Genomic DNA, 27477 nt, shown 5'->3' on the forward strand with positions numbered 1-27477 from the left:
ACTCTCAAATTCTTTCTCTACGAATAATATCTACCTCATGGAGCTGTTGTGAGGGACAAATGACAAAAATATCACCTAGTTATCTTCCTAAAAATACTGCAATATCTAATATATACATAGTAGGCTTTCAGAAAATTTTGGGTTCTTCCTCTTCTCTCATTAAGATACCTAGTATATTAATGTTATTATCAAATATTTATTCAGACAGACTGTATATTTATGGACCCCACAATATCTTTTTCTCCTACTCTCTGAATGATTCTGAAACCCAGTTACAGGCAATTTGCTATTGTTATCTGTAAGATATTTTTTTCTCTCACAGTCAGATATAAATGAGTGATTTTGCAGAATCTGGGCTTGTTATTTTTCTTTCCTAAAAATGCGTGTGTGAATTTTACTTTTATTAAACTTTATTTTCTTATATATTTTTCAAAAAAGTATTTAAAAATTCATTTTAAATTTAATGTTATAATTTATGCTACTGCCTCCTCTCAAGTTTTTCTTTAAATATCACCCTTCTTTTTCATTTTTACATTTATTCATGTTATTTCTCAACCCTCCATATATGCATTCATTAAATTTTCTTGTTGCCCATTATTTTAATGGCAAATTAGTAAATGCTATAAGAGATAACAAGATTAATAAAATCAAAACTAAGTACAGTAAATCATAAACCAGAAAAAAAGAGTTAAGATGGCCAATAATTTACACAAGGGTGGCCAGAAGTAGATTTACAGCTGTAATACAAATAAACAATATAATAATTAATAGATAATAGTACAAGAATAAAATCTGTATTTCACATATTCACAACTGTAAATCTGTTTTTGCTCATCCCTGTGTATGTGTGTGTGTATATTATATATATATATATATATATAAATCAGGTGATGCAAAGTCATTTGCAATAGATTTGTGACAAATGTTTTATAGAAAGTATAAACCTATACCTTAGCTTGGCTTCATGAAGGAGGAAAGACACAAGAGTAAGTTCTAGAGTTGGCACCTGACACGTGCATAGATTTCAATACATGGAGATAAAGAAAAGACTTGCAATGTCGAGGAAAAAGTTCAAGCTAAGGAATAAGTATAGAGAATTAAAGGACAGTGAAACACCTAGCCTGAGTTTGAAGAAAAAGGCAGACTGAAGCCAGGTAGTAGAGGATCAAGAATATTGATGAAAATTTTAGAAAATTTTGTTGAAATCCCTGGAGGTTTCATGGTTTGGGAGCAAGGTTTAACATAGGACTGTATGCCGTAGTTATTTTCAGGAAAGATAGGAAGAAACAGTCTCTGCCTCTGGATTCTACAACTTCTCACTGACGTTTCCCACAGGAAGGCTCACTCCCATCCACACATCAGAATCATTCCTGGCTGATGTGGGAAATTTACAACAGCTCAGAGACTTCCTGTCTCACTCACCAAACAGCATTCACAATCAAAGCTCTAAGATACAGCATATGGCAGCCCAGGCAAAAGTGCCAGACTTCTGTGTTCATGCTACGTCATACTGCTTCTCATTCTGGATTGCCAGTGAAGTTAGTTTCTAGGATTGGTCTTCTGCTTCATGCAAGGCTATTTTAGCTCTGACTCATCATTCTAATATAGCTGTTTCTCTCTAGGATGATTTGCTAGTTGTGAACATTAGCCGCTACCTTTGTGCAATGGCATCAAGCTCCACTTCACCCTAAAGACAGCCTGCTTCTCAAGGGACTCTGGAACTCCATTAGTCCCTAGTTCCATATCAGCCTGCCCTTCAGTCTTATGCCCCACTCCATTTATTCCCTTTCCACTTCTGTTCCAAGCTACTTCTAGCAAACCACACTGTGATACAAAATGGAAAGATTATAGAGACAACTCATAGGCTAATGCAGTTTGGGAGCAGTGGTCCTGAACTAGGCTAGTAGAAATAGACATTAAAAAGAAGACAGGTGAGAATGAGATTGTCAAAATAACCTTGAAAAGCTTAGATATTAAGAGTAGAGTAAGAGAAAAAGAAAATATTAAATATAACACTGAGCATGAATTTATACTTTTGAGCCCAGCAATCTCACTACTGGTTATTGACCCTGAAGAGACACTTCCTAAATATGAAAATACATATATACCAGCTTATTTGTACATTAATATCTGTAATTTAAAAATAGTGGAAACTGCCTAAATATCCAAATTTAGGAGATTAAATTATGTCACCTACATGGAATTGAATCCCATGCATTAAAAAAACAAGATTGAGGAAGGTTTCTTTGTACTAATATGAAGTGAATTCCAGGATATAATATCAAGCAGCAGAGGCAGAGTTACCTTTTAGCATATTACCTTTTATATGGGAAAAAACTGAAAAATAACAACCCATATCTATATCTGTCTTTACCACAAGTAAACCATATACAGATAAAATAGAAAGTAATAAAGATAATTACTTATAAGGTATGAGGGAAAACAGATGAAAAATTTAAGGAAGACAGTAAGGATACATTGAGTAAATTTTGCAAAGTTTTGAATTTTGGAAGCATGTTAATGTTCCACATATTATAAAACAAAATTAAATCAGTGGAGATAGAAAGCAGGAAAAAAACCCATAAAACTAAAAGCAATCTGAAATAAGTTTACTTATATTTCAAACAAGTACCATAACTACATAAAAGGGGAAAAAAGAAATAAATTTAAGAAATGTGCAAATACAGCATTTGATATATAACCAAGTCTTGGGTATAACTGGGGTGGGGTAATGGTGAAAGAGGGTGTGGATTGCAAACCCTGAGATATCTTATAGACTTTTTTATAGTGATATGTGTGATGCAATTCTAAATTCAATTAAGAATATTGATGTTGGAGATAGAATTCTCATTATGGAAGAAGAGACATCCAATTATGGAAGAAAAAAAAAAGAAGTAACCTTGTGGGGATAGATTGGAGTTGAATGCATTAGGGAATTCATAATTTTAAATTGTGCTTTTATGTGTATGAATATACATACAGTATATATATGTGCATGTATGTATGCTCATTTATGTATATGTATACATATGTTCATGCATGTATTCACTAGACTGTTGGCAGAAAGGGTTAAGAAACAAATATACAGCAGTAGGAATAAGCATCTCTAGTGCTCACAACTTTTATTCTAATACTACTTTTCACTAAAAGGACTCAGGGTCTTTGGAAAAATAGTTGATTCCAAGCTGTTGCAGCACAAGAGCAGTATAACTATGAACTATTTCATTATGCCTGAAAGGAAAGGACTGCTAAAACAAAACAAAACAAAATAAAAAACAATGGAGACATGTCACTAGGACAGAGAACCTCTTTTAAAGGGGCTCAAATAGTCTAACCTGAGATAATCTGAATACCAGAATAATTACATACAGTAATGACTAGTAAACCACTAACAAACCATTGAAATAATACTAATTGTGATCTTGACCTGCTAATAAATTACCAAGCAAATGGGTAATTGGTAGAGGAAAGAAGACTCTCATTAGTGGTAGAAGGTTGAGTACTAATTGGTAAATATAGAGGAAAAGTTAGAGTTTGGAAATCACCATTTTTCAATTATCATTGTAAACGCCAGATCACTGAGAGTGGCCCATGGATGATAAATTGGAATATCCTATGATTTCAAAGTGTTTCCCCACAGACTGTTCATTTCTGACATCAGTAAAATTAGTAATTACAGAGCTAAGATATCAAACAACACCTTGACCAAGTGATCAGAATTCACCTCACCTGTGAGAATAGATATGTACTTCCAGATGACACATCCTGAGAATGCATAACCATTTATATAGTACTACAGCTAGGAATGTATATAACATGAATCTAATCAGGAGGACTCATCAGACAAACCCAGAATGACTTAAATTCTATTGAAAAAGAAGTGGGGACAATTTTTTTCAAAATTGTCTATGCTACAATGGCATCATCTGTGGAAATGGTCAAGATTAAAGGAGGCTGAAGAAAGATTATAGCTAAACATAACACTGTCCCTAGACTGAATTCCTTCCAAAGGAGGGGGCAGCTATAAAGGACATTGTTGGGTGAACTGAAAAAACTGGAATATGAATGGTATATTACATATAAATATTATATCATTGTGAAAAAAGGGGTACAGATATCTGAGAAATGTTGTTTTGTACCTTATTAAATGTTTTTATCTATTAAAAGAATTCTGTAAATTTTCTTCTTAAAGCTATCTTAATATAGTGAGTCACGTCTAGATTTTTTAATGTTGAAACATTTTTGGATTCCTAAATTAACCCCTATTTGTATTAATAAAAAATTAATACCAAGAAATTAATTTAAAAACAAAACAAATAAATTCAGAAAATAAAGTACAAAGAAATAAAATTTGAGTCTTTTTTATTTAAAGAAGTTTTGAAAGTATGAAGTTTTCATTACAAAAATGTCTGTGTGGGAGGTGAAGGGGGAGTGTGTGGGTGTTCTCAAGTTTGAAGAGGTGGGTGTTATGAGCTGGAAGTGAAGAAATTCTACTGAGAGGAAAGAAAAGATTGAGATGCTGAAAGAAGCCAAGTCTATCAGTAAACATAGAAAGTGACCTGACGCTGAGACCATTTGTTATGGCCTCTGATTGGTTTACTCATACCTTGCGTTGGGTATGGCCCTGATTTCTGCAAGCAAAACAACCTCACTGCACTTAGTCTGCACAGAGCACTTCATCCAAATCAAAGACTGTGGAAAGGTCTTAACTCTACCTTAACTCTGACTTGATCAACAAAGTGAAGAAAGATAATTCATTTATGTAGTCAAATCCTTGCTTATAGCAGGAAGAGCAATGACTTATACCCCTGGATCTATGTAAAAATCACACAAAGAGCTTTAAAAACCAACCACAACCCTAAGACAACTGAATCACAGCCTCCAGTTTTGAATAGGAGCATTCTCAGGTTTAACCAGGTTGAGAAAAGCTGATTTTGAGGCTCAACATACCCAAATGTTAAAAGAATATTTAATCAGAGTATTACTGGCTGAAAACCATTGAAACTGAAACTGTAGTTGTTTTTTAAAAAATAGGGTTTTAATAGATTCTTTTCAAATTTCCTAAAAATATTTTTAAATGATTTCTGTGAGATAAAAAATATTTTGGTCAAACAAAACAATCTTGCTGTCACTATATTCTTCAATGAGTTTCATATCATGCATTTGAAACTTCAATTTAATTTAAAATGTTTGATTCTATTTGATGTTAATGTATACATTAAAAGCACTACTCTTGATCTGTAACAGAAAATAATTAAGTCAATTTATATGTCCTTTTTCAAAGGTTTAATTCAGCATTCAAAATCAGGGCTCACAATTTACATCAAATGTTATCAGGGTGCTGTTTCCAGTGAATATCTTACTTGAAGGAGGCATTTGGAATAGCTGGAGAATATCAAACTTTCCAGTCTCAGCAAGATAACATATTTTTCTATTGACTTATCTGAATTTCATTTGTAAAAAATATATTTAATAGCAGTCTCATTCAGAGGTTCAACATTTCTCAATACCTACATAATTCCATTAAAAACCAAAATTCTATTATTTCACTTAAAAATCTTCATAGAATGAAACAAGATGAAATTCTTACCTGCATTAGAGCAGATGATATCTTGAGAGTTCTTACACATTTGGTTACTTTTTTTCTTTGTCAGTTCACAATTAGTGGGGTATTGGCAAGCATCCCCAGACCATCCTTTGTCACATTTGCATTTTCCACAGTCACACTTACCATGGCCTGAGGATTCAACAACACGCAATTAGACTCAAATTGTTATAAAAAATAAATACTGTAACTAAAAGTCTTCAGGATATTATTGGTTCAAGACTGAGTTATAATAAATTCAAGCACATATGTTATAGTGACTGAAATATAATGCTGTTTTTACTATACAGTGGAGTATATAAGCTTTATTTAAATAATCAACTTTGATACATCATGCTAAAACATTAATTTATAGAGATATCAAGATAGATAATAAACCATAAGTGTAATAAACCACATCAGAATACTTAGCATAGAAAATATATATATATATATATATATATATATATATATATATATATCCACTTAGTACCTTTACACTGCAGAGAAAAAAGCCCAGGAAAAATTATTTCCATGTAAGTACATTTTATAACACATAAAACTACAAACTCTGAGTAAGAAATCTTACATAAGTCTCCATTAAACTAAACTTTGGCTTTATATTTATTTGAATTTACATGTAATAAAATTTTATAGCTAAATAAATACCACCTGAGGTAAGATTGACATGAAAGTTAAATATACTATATTTTCTTTCTCAATGAGAAAATTTGGTTTAAGAATCAAAACAGTAAAACCTATATTCATCTACCACCACAAAAATTTCTCAGTATTTTGTGTTCTCAAGTCATCATTTTGTTGTTTTTATTAATGTAACCATTAACTTTACAAAATCCTGCTTGATGAAGCCCACTAATGTTTTCATTGACTACATATTAGTCTGACTGGAGCACAAAACATGTACAATCTTTGGCCCTTGTCCACTAAGAACTTACAAATTCAAAGTTGAGACTGATAAACAAAGAGGATTATTTGTCAGTCCATGTGTTAGGTTGAGCAATATAGTCTATGACATGTAGAAATAAAAAGGGAGACTTTCTGGACTTCCTTGACCTTTAATTGGGCTTTGAAAGGTGAGACTTTGAATGGATTGCAGGCAGACTATTCTTACATTACTCAAGATAATAATATTATGTCTTAAAGCCTGAAATTCATTGCCCACAATGGAATGGAATCATTGATCACTGGTGCCAACAGTCATTCATTGTGGCAGCCAAAATCCACATGATGAGGTCCAGATGGTCGGTCAGAACGAGTGGTTCAGAGGCGTCCCATTTGGGCATGTTCAGCTAAACTTGCATGTATGATTTAATCTGACATTAAAATTCCTCTCTACGTGACCCTGTCTACGTAAATGTTTCTATTTCTGTTGCATTTTTCAAATTAATTATTTTAGTTCACAAACAAAACCTTGCATGCCCCTAATTGCAATTCACTCTTTCCATTGCACATTGCTGTCAAATTGATCATATCATTTTGCACTCCTGTCTGGACCTACATGATAGTGTTAATCTCAGTCAACTTGGTATCATTTACAGAACATAAGTGATCTCTCCTGCCAACCATCCAGTCTATTTATAAAAGTATTAAGTCAAATTCTTGAAATGGCTAAGCCTCTTCAGTAAATGAAGTATGTTGGTAACTGCAAGGGCTCCTAAACAATATTATTGTACTGGGTTTGACTACATAAAGTTGTCACTTTTAAAAGTTGAATATCAGCTATTTCTGATGGTTCATCCCCATAAAAAGGTTTCATATGAACAACAATGATAAATTATTTAGAAGATAAAGTAATATGGTAGTAATGATTTGTTAAATCTAGAATAAAAAATACTCAATGCTTGTTTTATATTGGATGGAATGCATTATTTGGCAATAAATATGTAATTTTTTTAGAAAGAAAATTATCTTCAGACTATTTTACTCTTAGTGCACCATTAGTAAGAGTTTGGCAGACCTCAGGGTATAAGGTTGTTAAATTGTTGTGGTAGGCACGGCAAGATGGTGATAGTGCAGGCAGGCATACCAACTTCCAATCCCAGAACCAAAGTGGATTACAACTTAATTTTAAAAACCATCATCTGGAAAAACCAACTTTAGACTAAACAAAGAGGATTCTTCAACCAAGGAACACTGAAGAAGCCACACTGAGACTGGTAGGAAGAATGGAAACATGGAGGGCTGCCCAGCTCCCCAGAGCAAACGGCAGTCTGGAGAGACTCGTGTGGTGGGAAGTGAGTTTAAGGGTGAGGGGAAGGTCCTGAACCCCAGGAACAAAGTCCCAGCCTGCAGCCCCAGAGGTGAGAAGACACATACAGACAATATTTAGCTGTGAAACAAGTCAGGATACTGTTTGTGAGAAACAGACAGATTTCTCAGACCTAGGATTCTTCTTAAAGGGAGAGCGCAGAAAACCTCTCTCACAACCACCAACCCGGGGATCAAGGAACAGGGAGAGAGGAGAGGACTAGAGCAGTGGGAAGATAGTGTAGTCTAGGAGGCACAGGAAGAAACACTCTGAGGAACAGCCACCCTAACCCCTGGGCTGAGTCACTCCCCAAATCTGAAGCAAATATTTCCCCTGGAAATAGCAATTCCAGCAAAGGGAAGCAAGACACCAGCCAAACAAGCTATCCCATGGCACTCAGAGCAGAGTCACTTAGAAGGAGGGAGCTTTCGGGACTACAGTATGGAGTGTTAGGGTCTGAGCTGAAGCACCCCCCCACACAGAGCTGAGGGCTTGCTGGAGGGCCAGTGGTGGCAAGGGTAGAAGCCAGTTAGCCACAACTGAGGCCTAGGTGTGAGCTCAGTCTTGCGGGGGGGCGGGAGGGACACATGGGAAATTGGTCAGATACAGCTGCAGGCCTGTCTGCCATCCTGCCTGTGGGGGAAGGGTGGGAGCCCCAGAAAGGGCAGAAACCCACCGCTGAGAAGAGCGCAGTCCTGCAGCCTCACCTGGCCCACAGAACAAAGGCTTTTTGACCAATACATGAGCCGGCTCCTCCTGTGGGGGTGGGGCAAAAGCCCAGAAACAGGCGGAGCCCCACAGCTGAGCAAAGGTGCTCACCCCTGCCTGCAGTGCTGAGGCTTGCTGCTTGGCTGGGTGCATAACCCCACCAGTGGTGGCGGGGCAAAGGCTGAGGCTGCCAAGGCTTGTAGACCCAGGCATGTGATCACAACCCCTCATGTGGAGGAGAGGCAGAAATCACAGCAAGAGCTGCAATGGGCTGGAACTGGCAACACACATACCCAAACACCCTAGGCAGAAGAGGCAGAGATAGTGGCCAGCCTGCAGACAAACCATACCTAAGGAGCACAGAGGCCACACCCATTGGACTCCAGAGGCCAAAACCTTCTTATACATAGACAAAATGGGAAGGCAGGGAAATGCAACACAAATGACTCAAGAGAAATCCCCAGAAAAAGAACTGAATGAGTCCAATATAACCAAATTACTGGATGCAGAGTTTAGAAATAATGATTGTTAGGATGTTCAAAGATCTTAGAACAACATAGATGGTCATTATGAACACCTAAATAAAGACATAACAGATATAAAAAAGACATTGAAATAATAAAAAAGAATCAGTCAGAAATGACAAATACAATATCAGAAATAAAGACCACAATGGAAGGAATTAAAAGCAGGATGGATGAAGCTGAGGATCAAATCAGCGAGTTAGAGGACATGATAAATGAAGGCACGGAAGCAGAACATAAAAAAGAAAAAAAGACTCAAAAAGTCTGAGGAAACTCTAAGAGAGCTCAGTGACAACATAAGGAGAAATAACATCTGCATCATAGGAGTTCCTGAAGAAGAAGAGAAAGAACAAGGGATAGAGACTTTGTTCAAACATATCATAGCTGAAAACTTCCCTAAATTAATTCAGGAAAATGACTCACAAGTTCAAGAAGCACAGAGAACTTCATTAAAAGAAAGCCAAAGCCAAAGAAATCTGCACCAAAACACATCATAATTAAAATACCAAAGCTAAATGATAAAGAGAAAATATTAAAATCTGCCAGAAAAAAAAAAAAAAAGGCTATCACCTACAAAGGAGCCCCATAAGGATGACATCTGACTTCTCAACAGAAACACTTGGGGCCAGAAGGGAATGGCAAGAAATATTCAAAGAAATGCAAAACAAAAGCATACAACCAAGACTACTTTATCCAGCAAGGTTATCATTTAAAATTGAAGGAGAAATAAAATGCTTCACAGAAAAAAAAAAACCTCAAGGAATTCACTACAGCCAAACCAATGCTGCAAGAAATGCTAAGGGGTCTGTTGTAAACAGATCAAAGGGGAGAAAGAATATAGCAAAAAAGGAATACAGCTTTAAAGAGTAAAATGACAATAAACAACTACGTATCAATAATAACCTTAAATGTAATGGACTAAATGGTCTGATCAAAAGACATAGGGTATCTGCATAGAAAAGAAAACAGGACCCATACAAGTGACACACCTTAAAACAAAAGATGTACATAGACTGAAGGTAAAAGGATGGACAAAAATATTTCATGCAAATGGAAATGAAAAAAAAGCTGGGGTTGCAATACTTATATCAGACAAAATGGACTCTAAAACAAAGGCTATAATAAGAGATAAAGAAGGTCACTACATAATGATACAGGGAGCAATCAAACAGAAAGATATAACCATTATAAATATTTACGCACCTACCCACTAACATCACTAGATAGATCCTCAAGAAAAAAAAATTAACAAAGAAACAGCAGACTTAAAAAACACACTAGATCAGTGGTTCTCAACCTTTCTAATGCCATGACCCCACAATACAGTTCCTCATGTTGCGGTGACCCCAAACCAAAAAATAATTTTGGTGGCTACTTCATAAGTGTAATTTTGCTACAGTTATGATTCGGAATGTAAATACCTGATATGCATTATATATTTTCTGATGGCTTTAGGCGAACCCACCAGGGTCGCAACCCACAGGTTGAGAACCGCTGTATTAGATCAATTCAATTTAATAAATATCTTCAGAAACTTTCACCCTAAAGCAGTAGAATATACATTCTCTTCAAGTGCTCATGGTACATTCTCTAGGATAGACCACATGTTAGAACACAAAAGAGGTCTCAACAAATTTAAGAAGATTGAAATCAAATCAAGCATTTTCTCTGATCACAGTGACATGAAACTAGAAATCAACCACAACAGAAAAACTGAAAAATACTCAAACACTTGGAAACTAAATAGCATGTTATTAAATAACAAATTGGTTAACAATGAGATCAAAGAAGAAATAAAAAAATTCCCAGAAATGAATGATAATGAGCATACATCAACTCAAAATTTATGGGATGCAGCAAAAGTAGTCCTGAGAGAAAAGTTCATAGCATAAGAGGCATACTTTAAGAAGCTAGAAAAAGCTCAAATAAACAACTTAACTCTGCATCTAAAAGAACTAGAAAAAGAAACAGCAAGTAAAGTCCAGAGGTAGTAGAAGAAAGGAAATAATAAAGATCAGAGTGGAAATAAGTGACATAGAGGCTAAAGAAACAATACAGAGGATCAATGAAACCAGGAGCTGGTTCTTTGAAAAGGTAAACAAGCTCAATAAACCTTTAACCAGACTCACCAAGAAAAAAAGAGAGAGGACTCAAATAAATAAAATTAGAAATGAGAGTGGAGAAATAACAACTGACACAACAGAAATACAAACTATTGTAAGAAAATACTATGAAGAACTGTATGCCAAAAAATTAGACAATTTGGATGAAATGGACAAATTCCTTAAAACATATAATCTTTCAAAAAATCTGGAAGAATCAGAAAACCTAAACAGACCAATTACAACAAATGAGATTGAAACAGTTATCAAAAAACACCCAACAAAGAAAAGTCCGGGGCCTGATGGCTTCACAAGTGAATTCTACCAAATATTCAAAGAAGATCTAACTCCTGTCCTTCTCAAGCTATTTCAAAAAACTCAAGAAGAAGACTTCCAAGCTCCTTTTATGAGGCGAGCATAATTCTGATTCCAAAACCAGGCAAAGACAACACAAAGAAAGAAAATTATAAGCCAATATCCCTGGTGAATTTAGATGCTAAAATCCTCAACAAAATATTAGCAATCCCCTTAAGATCAGGAAAAAGGTAGGGATGTCCCATTTCACCACTCTTTTTTTTTTATATATAATTTTTTTTTTTTTTTGTATTTTTCTGAAGCTGGAAACAGGGAGAGACAGACAGACTTCCGCATGCGCCCGACCGGGATCCACCCGGCACGCCCACAAGGCGAAACGCTCTGCCCACCAGGGGGCGATGCTCTGCCCCTCCGGGGCATCGCTCTGCCATGACCAGAGCCACTCTAGCGCCTGGGGCAGAGACCAAGGAGCCATCCCCAGCGCCCAGGCCATCTTTGCTCCAATGGAGCCTTGGCTGCGGGAGGGGAAGAGAGAGACAGAGAGGAAGGAGAGGGGTGGGGGTGGAGAAACAAATGGGTGCTTCTCCTATGTGCCCTGGCCAGGAATCAAACCCGGGTCCCCCCGCACGACAGGCTGACACTCTACCGCTGAGCGAACCGGCCAGGGCCCCATTTCACCACTCTTATTCAACATATTCTGGAAGTCCTAGCCACAACAATCAGACAACAAGAAGAAATTAAAGGCATCCAAATTGGAAAAGAAGAAGTAAAACTATCATTATTTGCAGATGATATGATATTGTATATAGAAAACCCTAAAGTCTCAGTCAAAAAACTACTGGACCTGATAAATGATTCAGCAAGGTGGCAGGATATAAAATTAATACTCAGAAGTCAGAGGCATTTTTATACACCAACAATGAACTGTCAGAAAGAGAAATTAAGGAAACAATTCCCTTCACTATTGCAACAAAAAAAATAAAGTACCTAGGAGTACATTTAACCAAGGAGATTAAACACTTGTACTCTGAATATTATAAAACATTGATAAAAAAAATCAAGGAAGATACAAACAAGTGAAAGTATATACCGTCCTCATGGTTAGGAAGAATAAACATCATTAACATGACTATATTACCCAAAGCAATTTTAAATTCAATGGAAAGCCAATTAAAATACCAATAACATACTTCAAAAATACAGAACTCATATTCCAAAAATTTATATGGAACCAAAAAAGAACACAAATAGCATCAGCAATCTCACAAATAGCATCAGCAATCTTGAAAAGGAAGAATAAAGTGGGAGGTATCACACTTTCTGATATCAAGTTATACTACAAGGCCATATACTCGAAACAGCCTGGTACTGGCATAAGAACAGGCATATAGATCAATGGAACTGAACAGAGAACCCAGAAATAAACCCACAGCTCTATGGACAACTGATATTTGACAAAGGAGGTAAGAGTATACAACAGAGTAAAGACAGCCTCTTTAACAAATGGTGTTGGGAAAATTGGACATTTACCTGCAAAAAAATGAAACTAGACCACCAACTTACACCATTCACAAAAATAAACTCAAAATGAATAAAGGACTTAAATGTAAGTCATGAAATCATAATCATCTTAGAAAAAACATAGGCAGTAAGCTCTCTGACATCTCTCGCAGCAATATACAGTGTGTCCGTTAAGTCATGGTGCACTTTTGACCGGTCACAGGAAAGTAACAAAAGACAATAGAAATGTGAAATCTCACCAAATAAAAGGAAAACCCTCCCAGTTTCTGTAGGATAATGTGTCAGCATGTGCACATGTACAGATGATGACATAACACCGTGTATACAGCGGAGCAGCCCACGGCCATGCCAGTCGAGATGTTGACAGTACAGAGGAAAGTTCAGTGTGTTCTGTGGCTTGCTAAATTCAAATCCATGACCAAAGTGCAACGTGAATATCAGTGCATTTATAATGAAGCGCCACCACATAGGAATAACATTAGTTGGTGGATTAAGCAGTTGAAGGAAACCAGCAGTTTGGTGGAGAAACCCTGTTCTGGTAGGCCATCAGTCAGTGATGAGTCTGTAGAGGCTATACGAGATAGCTACCTAAGGAGCCCTAAAAAATTTGTGCGTGAGCCCACATTGAACTGCACTGAATAGGTATGAAACTGGGAGAGTTTTCCTTTTTTTGGTGCAGATTTCACATTTCTATCGTCTTTTGTTGCTTTCCTGTGACCAGTCAAATGTGCACCATGACTTTACGGGCACACTGTATTTGCCGATTTACCTCCACGGGCAAGTGAAATAAAAGACAGGTTAAACAAATGGGACTATATCAAACTAAAAAGGTATTGCACAGCTAAAGACAATAAAAAAAGAATAAAAAGACAAACTACACAATGGAAGAACAAATTCGACAATACATCTGATAAGGGGTTAATAACCAAAATTTATAAAGAAATTGTAAAACTGAACACCAGGAAGACAAACAATCCAATAAAAAAAATGAGCAAAAGAAATGAATAGACACTTCTCCAAAGAGGACATACAGATGGCCAATAGGCATATGAAAAATGCTCAAATCACTAATCATTAGAGAAATGTAAATTAAAACCACAATGAAGCCCTGGCCGATTGGCTCAGTGGTAGAGCATCGGCCTGGTGTGCAGAGGTCCCGGGTTCAATTCCTGGCCAGGGCACACAGGAGAGGCGCCCATCTGCCTCTCCACCCCTCCCCCTCTCCTTCCTCTCTGTCTCTCTCTTCCCCTCCCACAGCCAGGCTCCATTGGAGCAAAGATGGCCCCGGGTGCTGGGGATGGCTCCTTGGCCTCTGCCCCAGGCACTAGAGTGGCTCTGGTCAGGGCAGAGCGATGCCCCGGAGGGGCAGAGCATCGCCCCCTGGTGGGCAGAGCGTCGCCCCCTGGTGGGCGTGCCGGGTGGATCCTGGTCGGGCGCATGCGGGAGTCTGTCTGACTGTCTCTCCCCGTTTCCAGCTTCAGAAAAATAAAAAAATAATAATAAAAAAACCCACAATGAGATATCACCTCACACCACTCAGAATGGCACTCATCAACAAAACAACACAGAGTAAGTGCTGGCAAGGATGTGGAGAAAAGGGAACCCTCCTCACTGCTCGTGGGAATGCAGACTAGTGCAGCCACTGTGGAAAACATTATGGAGATTCCTCAAAAAATTAAAAATCGAATTGCCTTTTGACCTAGCTATCCCACTTTTAGGAATATATCCCAAGAACACCATCGCACTGTTTCAAAAGGAGAAATGCACCCCCATGTGTATGGCAACATTGTTCACAATAGCGAAAGTCTGGAAATAGCTGAGGTGTCTGTCAGTGGATGAGTGGATTAAAAAGCTTTGTACATATATACTATAGAATACTACTTAGCCATAAGAAATGATGACATCAAATCATTTACGACAACATGGATGGACCTTGATAACATTATACTGAGTAAAATAAATAAGTCAGAAAAAACTAAGAACTATATGATTCCATACATAGGTGGGACATAAAAATGAGACTCAGAGACATGGACAAGAGGATGGTGGTTACGGGTGGTAGGGGGAGGGAAGAGATGGAGGAGGGGAGGGGCACAAAGAAAACCAGATAGAAGGTGATGGAAGACAATTTGACTTTGGGTGATGGGTATGCAACATAATCAAATGTCAAACTAACCAGGAGTTGTTGTCACTGAACATATGTACCCTGATTTATCAATGTCACCCCATTAAAATTAATAATAATAAAAAAGAGAGAAAAGAAAAAGAGATGGATAAATAAATCTTGGTGTGTTTAAACAATAGAACACTACTAAGCAATAAAAATCAAAGAATGGAAAGAAAAACTACACTTATACACCACTTCATACTCAGTAGGATGGTTATTGTCAAGTAAATGTAAAATAAGTGTTAGAATATAAAGAAACTGGAACCCTGGTGCATTTCTGGTGAGAATGTAATATGATGCAGTCACTTTGGAAAACAGTATGGTGGTTCCTCAAAAAATTAAACACTGAATTACTGTATGATCCAGCAATTCCACTTTTAGGTATATATCTCCCCAAAATTGAAAACAGGGAATCAGACAGATACTTGCACATCAGTGCTCATGGCAGTATTATTCACAATAGCCAGTAGGTGGGGAAAAAAACTCCCCAAAAAGAAAAAAATTGTTGTGGTAATCTCCATTTCAGTGTCAATAACATGCCTTTGAAAACATTTCATTTTTCAAAATAGCGTATCCATTGTGTATTAGCTTTCTGGGGCTCCCATTCAAAGTACCACAAACTGAATGACTTAAAACAACAGAAATTTACTCTCTTTCAGTTCTGGAGCCTAGAAAACTGAAATTGAGGTGTTGGCAAATTGGTTCCTTCTGGAAGGTTTTCGGAAAAAAATTCTTCTGGACCTTTGTCCTAGATACTGGTCTTTTCTCACAAATTTGGTGTTCACTGGCTTGTGACAGCTTAAGTCCAATCTCTGTTTCTATTTTCACATGGTTTTTCCTCTGTGTATCTGTGTCTTTACATTTTTCTACTTATAAGTGCAGTCGTTGGATTTAGAGCACATACAACTCTGGTATGACCTCATTTTAACTTCATTATACCCTCAAGGATCCTATTTTTGAATGTCACATTCACTGGCTCCAGGTGTTAAAACTTGCATATTGGGGGGGGGGGCAAACATGGTTCAACTCACAACAATTACAAACAATATCTTCTAATTATTTTTTTCCAAGCAAATTAATGTAAAAAATGAGTTTATTTATTTCTTTTATATATGAAAACAAACTGGCTAGGGCAGGTAGCAAGTCCCTCTCTGCCTCATTTCTATCCTACACTGGGAGGGGCCTGAAAACTTATGGACACCTAGGGTTAAATCCACACTTGGTTACAAAGCTCTCCCAGTCCCTCCCCTTTTCTGCTTCTCCCACAATAGCGTTCCTTAACTATCAGCCCAGACTAAAGACAAGAGAACTGCCATAGACCAGGGTGAAGAAACAATAGGTTCTCAAAGAGAGTTGGAGACCTTTGCAGTAAAGAGTCTCAGGTCCCAGACACCTCAGTGTAGGAGAACAAAAGTGGCAGATGCCAGGGTTTAAGATGGCCACATCCTAGTGGCTTCTCAGAGTACCACCCTGGGAATGACTGATCAAGAAGAGCTAAAGCAGAACCCTTAAATCATAAGGCTCAGAACAAGGTTTCAGTTACACAGGTCAAAGAATGATTACTGCCCAGGGCTACATGTAATCCTAACCAGAAAAGCATTCACCAGTTCTGGCTGTCTAGAGCAGTGCTTTTCAGTCCCAGGTCCACCGACCGGTACTGGTCCACCAGAAATTTTGTGCGGGTACACCAAAGAATTAACCACCCTGATGTTGTATGAAGATTATAGACCCAATGATTATAGACTCTATAATCTTCCTACACTGGGCTAGACCATTTCTGGTTCTTCTCCAGCTAAGTTGATTTTCACAACCACACAATGTGGTCTTAAAATAAACAATCTAGGATGCTTGACAGTAAGTCTAGTACCTTTCAAATAAGTTCCCAAAGAATCAAAAGAAAACAAACACACTACACAAGAATGTCAGAGAAATGCCAAAACAACTCCTTGCCAAAGTCATGAAGATGAAAAAGTAAAAGGCTATTGTTTGCAGCGCTGCCAGTGGTAAAGGGAAGACAAGCCAGAGTGAAATCCATCAGCTTAGTCTCCTTTTCAGGTGAGAACAGAGAGCTCTGGCTGGCTTTCTCCAGTGCATCTAAGTAAGGTTGGGCTTTGATTTCTGTTCCAAAGAACACAGAATAAAAATTTGTGTTTTTTAAATTAAACAACGTAGCAGCATCAGTGCCACCATTATTTTTTGATCCCTTTTACTTGGGTAATATGAAGGCAGTGGTGATGAACTCATTAAAATACACTAATGCATAATAGAGGAGAGTTGACGCTGTTAATTTTTAAATAAAAACAAGCTTTTTCAAAATAGAAATAAAGACTTTACCAATATTGAAGGACTTTTAAAACTTAATCAATCATCTCCAAATGCCAGTTTAAAATAATTATACTTTTCTTTGGCAAATATACAAAAGAAAAAAAATAAAGATGGAAGAGAAAGCCCTTATCTCTCTTTTTCAAGTTTACTGATATTTTGGATTTGGAAATAAACATGTGTTTATTAATTTAGCTATATGACTTTGGCTTCAAGTCCTCTTGAAGTCTTAAAAAGGTAAAAAAGCAGATAGGTAGGTAGGTAGATAGACAGAATACAGGCATTGGATGAATGGATAAAGAAGTTGTGAATACTTATTATTCAGCCATGAGAAAGAAGGAAATCCTGCATTTGGGATAACATGGATAGATCTTGAGGGTACTATGCTAAATGAATTAAGTCAAACCAAGAAAGATAAACACTGTATAATCTCACTTATATGCAGAATCCAAACAAACAAACAAACAACAACAAAAACTCATAGGAAAAAAGATCTGATTTGTGGTTACCAGCAGCAGGAGGTAAAAGGGGTCAAAAGGTATCAACTTCCAGTTATTAGATAAATGCTGAGGATGTAATAGATAACATGACATCTATATTTAACACTGTTTTATGGTATATTTGAATGTTGTTAAAAAAGTATATCCTAAGACTTCTCATTACAGGAAAACAACATTTTCTTTTTTCTTTTGTATTTTATAAAATGATGGATAATAACAACTAAATCTAGAAGTCATTTTACAATATATGTAAGTCGTCATGCTATATATTTTAAACTTACAGTGCTGTATCTCAATTATGTCTCAATAAAACAGCAAAAATCCTGATTATTAATTGTTATTCATTACAATTTTATACTAGAGAAGAGGATGGATATTAAAAAAATAATTCTGTTGTTAAATTAACTAGGTATACCACTGACGGAGCCTCCTGGCAACCCTAAAATAGATATTTTAATTTGAGCTCCTAGTTGGCCCTGCAAATCTATTTGCTTTAGTCAAATATGTATATTCTTTCCCAATAGTTGAATTGTGTCTTATTTTCTAGTAGATTCAAACATGTTCACTTAATAACAGACACACTCAATTGTTCTCCTTTTGGAGCTACTATAGATTCCCAAGTCTTTTCTACGAACAAGACACAAAAGAACTAACTATACCACATCTAGAATTCTAAGAAAAAATTGTGAAAGTGATCCCTTACTTATTATAGTTATCATGATTTGCAATAGAAATTGACTATTTTCAATTCAGGGGCACCAGTTCCTTGTTTGCTTCTCGGGCTAATAAAAAGTGACTTAGATATATCTGCTTCTTATTCTTTAGGAAATCACAGTGTGAATAATAAAAGAACCTGCTATAGAAGGGACCCTTGCCTTAGAAATTAAAAGATCTGAACTATTCCTTACTGAACACTAATCAGCCATGTGACTTCAATCATGAAAATGGAAAAGAAGAAAGGAAAATCAGTAATTACTGGCTTGCAGGTACCATGATAACTACTTATACAGGCTGTTTAATTTCCATAAAGAGCCAGTGAGATAGGTTTTGTTTCTTGGTTTTACAAATAAGAGGACCAAAGCATATAATTAGCTTGCTCAAAGTCACATAGTCTGTAAACTGAAAAGCTATGTTTCCCCCATTGTATGCAACATTATCTGTTTAGTTGTACTACAATAGACTTGAGAGGACCCTTTTGTTCTAGGAAAGGTGGTGCCAGTAAAAGCTATGAACTGGTGGCTTGACAGCACTTCTTTAGTTTTGCTGCTTTCTTTTGGGACTCATATGCCCAGAATTGGATTATTCATTAGTCTTTGCTATTTAAATTAAAGAATGCTAAAGCTGGCAGATAAAAACAGTTCAGAAATTCAAACTTCAGTGTGTTCATCTGCAAAAGTAACTGTTGGACTAACTCTAAAGATCTTTTTATCTAGAAAATTTTATACTATAGGCCCTGGCCAGTTAGCTCAATCTGTTAAAAGCGTCATCCAAACAACAAGGTTACTGGTTCAATCCCCAGTCAGGGCACACACAGAAAACAACCAAAGAATGCACAGCTGAGTAGAACAACAAATACTCCCCTTCCTCCTCTCTTCTCTCTCCATTCCCCTCTTTACTACTCTAAAAATCAATAAAATATTAAGCCCTGACCAGATAGCTCAGTTGATTGGAGCATTGTCCCAGAGCAGAGAAGTTGCCATTCGATTCCCCAGTCAGGGCACATACAGGAACAGCTTCATGCTCTTGTCTCTCTCAAAAAAGAGAAGAAAGAAAGAAAGAAAGAAAGAAAGAAAGAAAGAAAGAAAGAAAGAAAGAAAGAAAGAAAGAAAGAAAGAAAGAAAGAAAGAAAAAAAAAGAACGAAAGAAAGAAACCTGACATTGAAGAACAAAATATAAATTATAGCAAATAAGACATATATTTTGGCTGAATTTTAACTAGTAAATTTTATAAAGTCAAACCTATAATTATATATCAAATTTGTGCAAGAATTATACAAATACACACACACACACACACACACACACACACACACACACACACACACACAGACTAGCTTCGGGAGTCAGGAAACCTAGTTGTTAGTACAGATCCTTCCAGAGCTGGCTTTGTAACCTTCAACAGTTTAGTTCATGTCTAAACTTCTCCGACCTCAACTTTTTATCTGGCAAGTTAAAAATGTACATTTCTCAGCATTTCTTGAGGGATGTAGGGTATGTCTCTTTCATGGAGCATTATTAGACCTATCTCCTCCACCTTGTTTCATACACATTTTCCAAGAACCTGGTGCTCCCTTCCCTATTAGAAAATTCATGATACTCAGAGCCTCAGCTGTCTTTTGCCAGTGTCCTGAGAAGGGAAAGTGAGAGAAAAAAGATGATCACTCAACTAGATGACAGAAATGTCCAATTCTCTTTCCTTCCTCTAGTGCCCAGTTGTAAGATTTTATTCATCAAAAAGCCTTGCAGAAATTCTTTCACTTTTTTTCTGCAATAAAACATATATAAAGAGCCCTCAGTTTTTTTAGTTTCTGCTTGGCCTTTTGTCCCTGTTGAGGTTACTGATTTAGGAGTGTTGATGTCAAATACATCAACTGACAGAAGCCACTCAAGCCTTAGAAACTTAATATCCACCAATAATATTTCTCAGTCAATGGAAATGAACTTAATCAAACTGGAATCTAAGAATCTCAGAATATTGTAACCAGAACAGGGAGCCTTGGACTAGTGAAATCTCCTCAGTTTTACTGGGGGAAAAAATGAGAATATTACTTGACCATAAAAAAAAGAATGGCAACATGGATAGACCTAGAAAGTATTAAGTATGTTAAATAAAGTAAGCCAGAAATAAGACAATTACCATATGGTATCACTTAAATGTGGAATCTAAAGAAAAAATAAATGAAAAAACAAAATTGAAAAACATTAAGCAATGAAGCTACACTCCTTTCACACTATAAATGGATACGTATGCCAATTAATCCAATCATTGTAAATATATGTAGATATATGTATATGTGTGTGTTAACATATATTTTTACATACATAAGTATATGCATATATGAGACTTAGCAAGACTCTAAACTTTGCCTTTTAATATGGTTCCCAAAAGGAAAAGCACTAAATGATAAGATGGTATTTAGCATCCTTCCCAATGTTGAGATTTTTTTCTATAACTTTTTGTATCTGTATATTTGATAGATATTAATAGTCTTCCTCTGTTTATGTTAACCTTTTTCATCTCGAGTTCTACTGATTGTTCATATAGCACACTCTGTTTATGTTCTTATTTCTCATAACACTGAAGAATTGTGCATCAAAATGGAAACAATTATCACCTCCTTGAGGAGGTATTAAGTGAGGCCTCAGTGTGCAGACTCCACAGACAGACTGCCTAGATTCTAACAACTAGCTAGCTGGTTAACCTTGGGCAAATATTTAGTTTCTCAAAGCTGTCTTAACAAAGTACTACAGACTGAGTGACTCCAAACAACAGAAACTACTTCTCTCACAATTCTGGAGGCTTGAAGTTCTACATCCAGTGTTGGCAGGATTGTGGCTACTTGATCCTTCAATTAGCATCCTTTCTTGCCTTGTCGTAGAATTTGGTGGGACCTGGAAATCCTTGGAAATTTTTACCTGCAGCTGCATTTTTCTAATCTCTGTCTCTGTTGTCCATGGCCTTCTCTCTTCATATGTCTGTATGTGTCTCTGTGTCACTTCTCCTCTACTTATAAGGACAACAGTCATATTGAATTAGAGACCACCCTACTCCAGTGTAGCCCCATCTTAACTCATTATATCTGCAATGACCCTATTTCCAAACAAGGTCACATTCTGAATGACTGGGGGTTAGGATTTGTCAACATAGCTTTTTGAAGGACACAATTCAATCTATAACACCTCTCATTGTCTCTGCTTCATCTATAAATTGTGAATAAAATAATAACACCTATCTCACAGGATTGTGATGGGAATAGGATGAGTTCATATCCGTAAATCACTGAAAACACTGCCCATCAATTAAATGTTAGCTATTACAATATATACTAAAGGTATTGGAAGAGCAGGTTGCCCTAGCCGAACATAACTGTCATGATAATTACAATCTTAAACTCAAATGGATATGAAGTGCAAATTTTGATTCATGTTTCTCCCTCTCCCACTTTACAGAGATAAATCTCTGCTCTGGCACTAATTGTGCATCTAGGTTACAAGGACAAGAACTTTTCTTGGAGGAGTCCACATTTCACAGAAATAATAGGCAAACTGATCAACAGCCTAATACAGTGAATGACTGTTGCTGAATAATAATTTAAATACTTCAAAGTGCTAACCAATGTGCTCTCAAGTATATATATGTGTGTGTCACACACACATATACACATATTTATATACATACATATTTATATGTGTATCTGATGTGTGTCTTTGTATTTTTTTAAGGTTCCTAAAATTTCCCCATATTCATAATAGACTTTAGCATTAGATGCCTTTGGGATGACAACAAATATCCAAAAAGCAGCAAAAATATTGATCTTTGTTTTTCAGCTTCACAGCAAAGATCCTGACAAATTTCCCAAAATGTGGCAGTAATCATTCAGGGTGTGCACAGGAAGATATTTGGATGCAAGAAAAGAAATACTAGAATTAATATTTATGCTTATTCTCATATTGTCTTTTAAAATGGTTACTTTACATATTTTATGTCTACAACTTATTGGTATAAAATACATCTATATAAATTATAAATGAGTACACATATATATGGATAAATTCAATTTTTTTAAACTTTTTTTTATTAATTTTAATGGGGTGACATTGATAAATCAGGGTACATATGTTCAGAGAAAACATCTCCAGGTTATTTTGACATTTGATTATGTTGCATACCGCTCACCCAAAGTCAAATTGTCTTCAGTCACCTTCTATCTGGTTTTCTTTGTGCTCCTCCCCTACCCCCACCCCCTCCCTCTCCTTCTCCCTCCCCCCTCGTAACCATCACACTCTTGTCCATGTCTCTGAGTCTCATTTTTATGTCCCATCTATGTATGGAATCATATAGTTCTTAGTTTTTTCTGATTTACTTATTTCACTCAGTATAATGTTATCAAGGTCCATCCATGTTGTAAATGATCCGATGTGGATAAATTCAATTTTTTAATGTATGATCAGGGTTTTGAGACAACTGGTTTAAGCAATAAGTTTGTAAAGGTATGAGAAAGATTCTATTTCTTAAGCTAGGTAGTAGGGAACAATGTCATTTTTTTGTTACTTTTTACACTTCATGATGATATTTCACTCAAAAAATTTAAAAAGGAAAAAGCACATCTGTCAGAATCAATACTTTTATGAGTGGTGATGTTAGAGTTTTGTTATGGGACTTCAGTGACATTCGAGAGATGTCACAACCCTGAACCATATCTGTCAGATACTGCATGGGGGAGACAGATTAATATAGATCTTTATAGCCTGAAAGCCTATGAAGAGCTGGTTAGAATGGACTTGATTGTCTGAAGGAGAGAACACTGTTATTAATATATATATATATGGTGAGCCAGTATGCAAGGGGCTGAGAAGAGCTCTGAGTGTGTGGGTCTCCGGTAAAGAGCCCTGTCCCCTGCCCCAGCAGTGGGGGTAGGGTAGGAGGACACAGAGAGACAAGGTTAGAAATCCAACTGCCCGTCTCTGGAGAAACTTTAAAAATTTTGGTTGGAACAGTTTCAAGCCATAAGTATCTGACACAGACCTTGAAATGCCCTACAGAGCCAGCATGGCACAGGAGGGCAATCACGAATTTTTGGAGAGAGATCACTAGCTGAATAGGACAGTGGTTTACATGAGCTCCATGCATTACCAAATTCTAATTAGCTTATAAAGGTTCCCCCAATCAAAGATTACAACAATGCCTGAGACTTTTCATAAAATGTACTTTGAATAAAGAACTCTTTTAATGCTCCTTAATTAAGTCTGTGCAATGGCTCAGTGGAAGATTATCTATGATCATCTGATGATCTAAAATATATATTATGATCAAGCAATTCTATGGAATGCTATTTTCTCCTCATCCAACCAAAAAGAAGCAGATGGAAACACTTTATTATTTATTTTCTTCTCACTTAGTTCAAAAATTAACAAACGTTTGTATGTTCAGTTAACTTTACTGTAAATCAACTAATTTCAATTACTTTTTTGTTAACTGAGTAACTCCCCCGGGTACCTCTGCTCTAAGCTGTTATAAAGAGGGTAGTTAATAAAAGTTGTTGACAGTTTGGAACTAATAAAATCATTCTCTTACAAGGAAGTAAAAAGACTTAAGACATTTTCTACTATACAAAAATCAGTCAACTGAAGTAACATTCTAATGGAAATCATATATATTGTAAAGGAGAGGCAAACCATACTGAAGTGTGCACTTAGGTGATGAAAAAGGAAAAGAAAGATTTCTATAGCAGCAGTGCACTCAGTTGTCTTGAAACTGTTTAGAGCCAAGACATTGGAGACTGAAGGGCATGATAATTAGTGGTGGTCATTGCTCCAAAGAAAAGGAACATTTTCATGTGAAACCTTAGTCCAAAACTTACCAACCCTTGTTCAAGACATCCTCTCTGTTCTTGATTCCTGAGCTGTTATTCCCTACTCTGCAAGTCTATATTTACTATAATTCATGATAGATAAGCTTTTCACCTATCTTTAAATTTTAAAAGTAAGTCAGCTTTAATTATGGATCTTGTCTTCCTTTTTGCGTTGGCATACAGATACCGGTATTTATTTTGGAAAACAGCTTTACCAAGCAACACTATAATGCATAAAATAACATACATTTAACTTTTGAGTTACACATTGCTTTGATTTATATATCTTATTTGATTATCAGAATGACATAAAAGTAGAAAACAAGGATTACTATTCTCATTTATATAAGAGGAAATTCTTGGTTATCTCTTCAAATAATTCCTCCAAATTTTTAAACAAGCTCCCAAGTCATCTACTTGGCATGGGAACCCTCAAACTCAGGAGCAAGAATGAAATTCACTAACTTCCTGTTTCCCTTCCTCTTACTTGACCCTCTTTCTCTCCAGCTCCACAGGCTACATCAAGGTCCATTCCTTTCAAGGAGCCTTGACTTCTTCACCATCTGGTTCTTTTGGGGTCTTTCTTCCTCTCTCTCAACCTAAGCCTCATTATTAGCACCTTCTTTATTGCAACCTAAGCCTCATTATTAACACCTTCCCCTTACTATGAAATTGAACAAGTGTCTCCTGATCATTATGAAATATAATCAATACTTCCTCTATTAAACGCATGTCTCTATTCCAAGTCAATTCTCCTTTTTTTTATTCAAATCTCCAAAAGGGGAGTTTTCATTTACAGTCTCACCTTTTCTCTACAATTGAATTTCACTCTCACCATACTATTGATGTGTTTCTAATTAAGACGACTAGCATGCTTTTTATTCCTTACTTAATTCAATTGCCATTTAAGTTCTACCATCTCAGTGTTTGCTTCTCCATCCTTTGACATTTCCTTTTTCTCCCACTTTTCTCCTTCCCCTTCTCTGGCTCCCTGGACTCCTCCAGTATCAAGAAAAGCCATATTCCCCAAGGCATCTTAGGAAAAATAAGGCAAATAGAGGAATAAAAAAGACTAGATCATTTATTCTGAACAGAGTTCATTAAAGGAAAGATAATCTTTACTTTACTGAATCATCTGAGGTTTTACACAGGCTTGAACTGTTACATTTTAATGTTGTGCTTTGTTTGGTTTTATTATTTTCCCCTGGCACTTCATGAGCAACTAGGTGAGGCAGTGAGGCAGGGAGAAAGCTCCTAAGGAACATCAGAGGAAATAAAAAAAAATTAAAGGCAAAATTTCCTTCGTATGTCCCAGTATTCAAGTTTCAAGAAAATCTAAAATTGAATCTGCCACATACACATGCTTAACAGTTTTCTTAAAATTAGCAATAAACCACACACATTGTTATAAGACTTAATTATTTTTCTACCTAAAGTATATCTTGGAGAACTTTTGTCAAGAACTGTGAAAGGGGACTAGGATAAGATTTCCACTTATTATTTGAAACTAATAAATTAACCTGCCACAGTTCCATGGTTTTTGGCAAAAGACATGAGAGTCTTGGGTTAGAGTCAAAGTGTCTTATTACTCATGTCAAATGTTGTGTGGGCGCCTCTTCCAGGCTCTGGGGCTCTAGGCCAGGTTCCTAGCCTGGGGTTGAGGACCCTCCCCTCTCAGTGTGATGCTTCCGTCAGTGACAGTCTCTCTGGACATTCAGCCACAGCTCGCTTCTGGGAGCAGGGCAGCACTTTCTGCGTCTCCTCCCTTCCTACCAGTCTCACTGTGGCTTCTTCTGTGAATACTTCCTTATACACTCCTTTTAGTTTAGTCTAAAGTTGGTTTTTCAAGATGACTGTTCTTAAGTTGCAATACAATTTGGTCCTGGGAGGTGGCAGATGGAATGTCCACTTACTCTGTCGCCATTATGGAATACTCTCATTTTTTGTTTTATAAAAAAAATTATTTTGGTCTCATTTTGTTCGAGTTTTCCACTTACATATTTTGCCCATGTTTTTCTTGGTTTGTTGGATATTTTCATGATTTTTACAAGCATTAAGTTTTTTTTGTTTGTTTGTTTTTGTTTTTTTGTATTTTTCTGAAGCTAGAAACGGGGAGAGACAGTCAGACAGACTCCTGCATGCGCCCGACCGGGATCCACCCAGCACGCCCACCAGAGGGCAACGTTCTGCCCACCAGGGGGTGATGCTCTGCCCATCTGGGGCATTGCTTCGCTGTGGCTAGAGCCATTCTAGCACCTACGGCAGAGGCCAGGGAGCCATCCTCATTCCCCGGGGCCAACTTTGTTCCAATGGAGCCTCGCTGCGGGAGGGGAAGAGAGAGACAGAGAGGAAGGAGAGGGGGAGGGGTGGAGAAGCAGATAGGTGCTTCTCCTGTGTGCCCCTGGCCGGGAATCGGACCCGGGACTTCTGCACGCCAGGCCGACGCTCTACCACTGAGCCAACCGGCCAGGGCCACATTAAGTTTTTTAAGTGTTAAATAATTTAGTCTTTTGACTGACATTATATTGCAAATACTTTTATAACATATATATAGTTTCTCATAAGCCAAAATAATATGATCAAACTATCTCATGCTTTCTTCTTAAAAGTTTGATTTTATGTATACATCTGGAATTCATGTGGTACAAGAAATAAGGTAAGTGTCCATATTTATTCTTCCATGTAGTAAGATATGTTTTCTAATACCACTAATGATATATGATTTATTTTTCCCCATTGATTTAAAATGTTACCTGTATCAATACTATGTACCTTTTTCTTAACTCAGTATAATCTTATATTGATCCCTCTATCAATTCATGTATGAATGCCTAACTATTTTACATGCTTGATTATAATAATGTATTTTGAAAAATTGTAAGTCCGGTCTCTC

General features: G+C 36.6%; 1 protein-coding gene across 1 annotated transcript in view; it reads right to left on the minus strand.

Moving 5' to 3' along the window:
• The window catches only part of ITGBL1 (integrin subunit beta like 1), a 227064-nt gene that overhangs the window by 133072 nt on the left and 66515 nt on the right, over positions 1-27477 (minus strand). The window contains exon 3 of the mRNA XM_066380600.1: positions 5591-5737. Within this exon, the coding sequence (XP_066236697.1) occupies positions 5591-5737 (147 nt within the window). The remainder of the gene's footprint in view (positions 1-5590; positions 5738-27477) is intronic.

This window comes from Saccopteryx leptura, chromosome 4, assembly GCF_036850995.1.
Source record: "Saccopteryx leptura isolate mSacLep1 chromosome 4, mSacLep1_pri_phased_curated, whole genome shotgun sequence".
Lineage (NCBI taxonomy): Eukaryota > Metazoa > Chordata > Mammalia > Chiroptera > Emballonuridae > Saccopteryx > Saccopteryx leptura.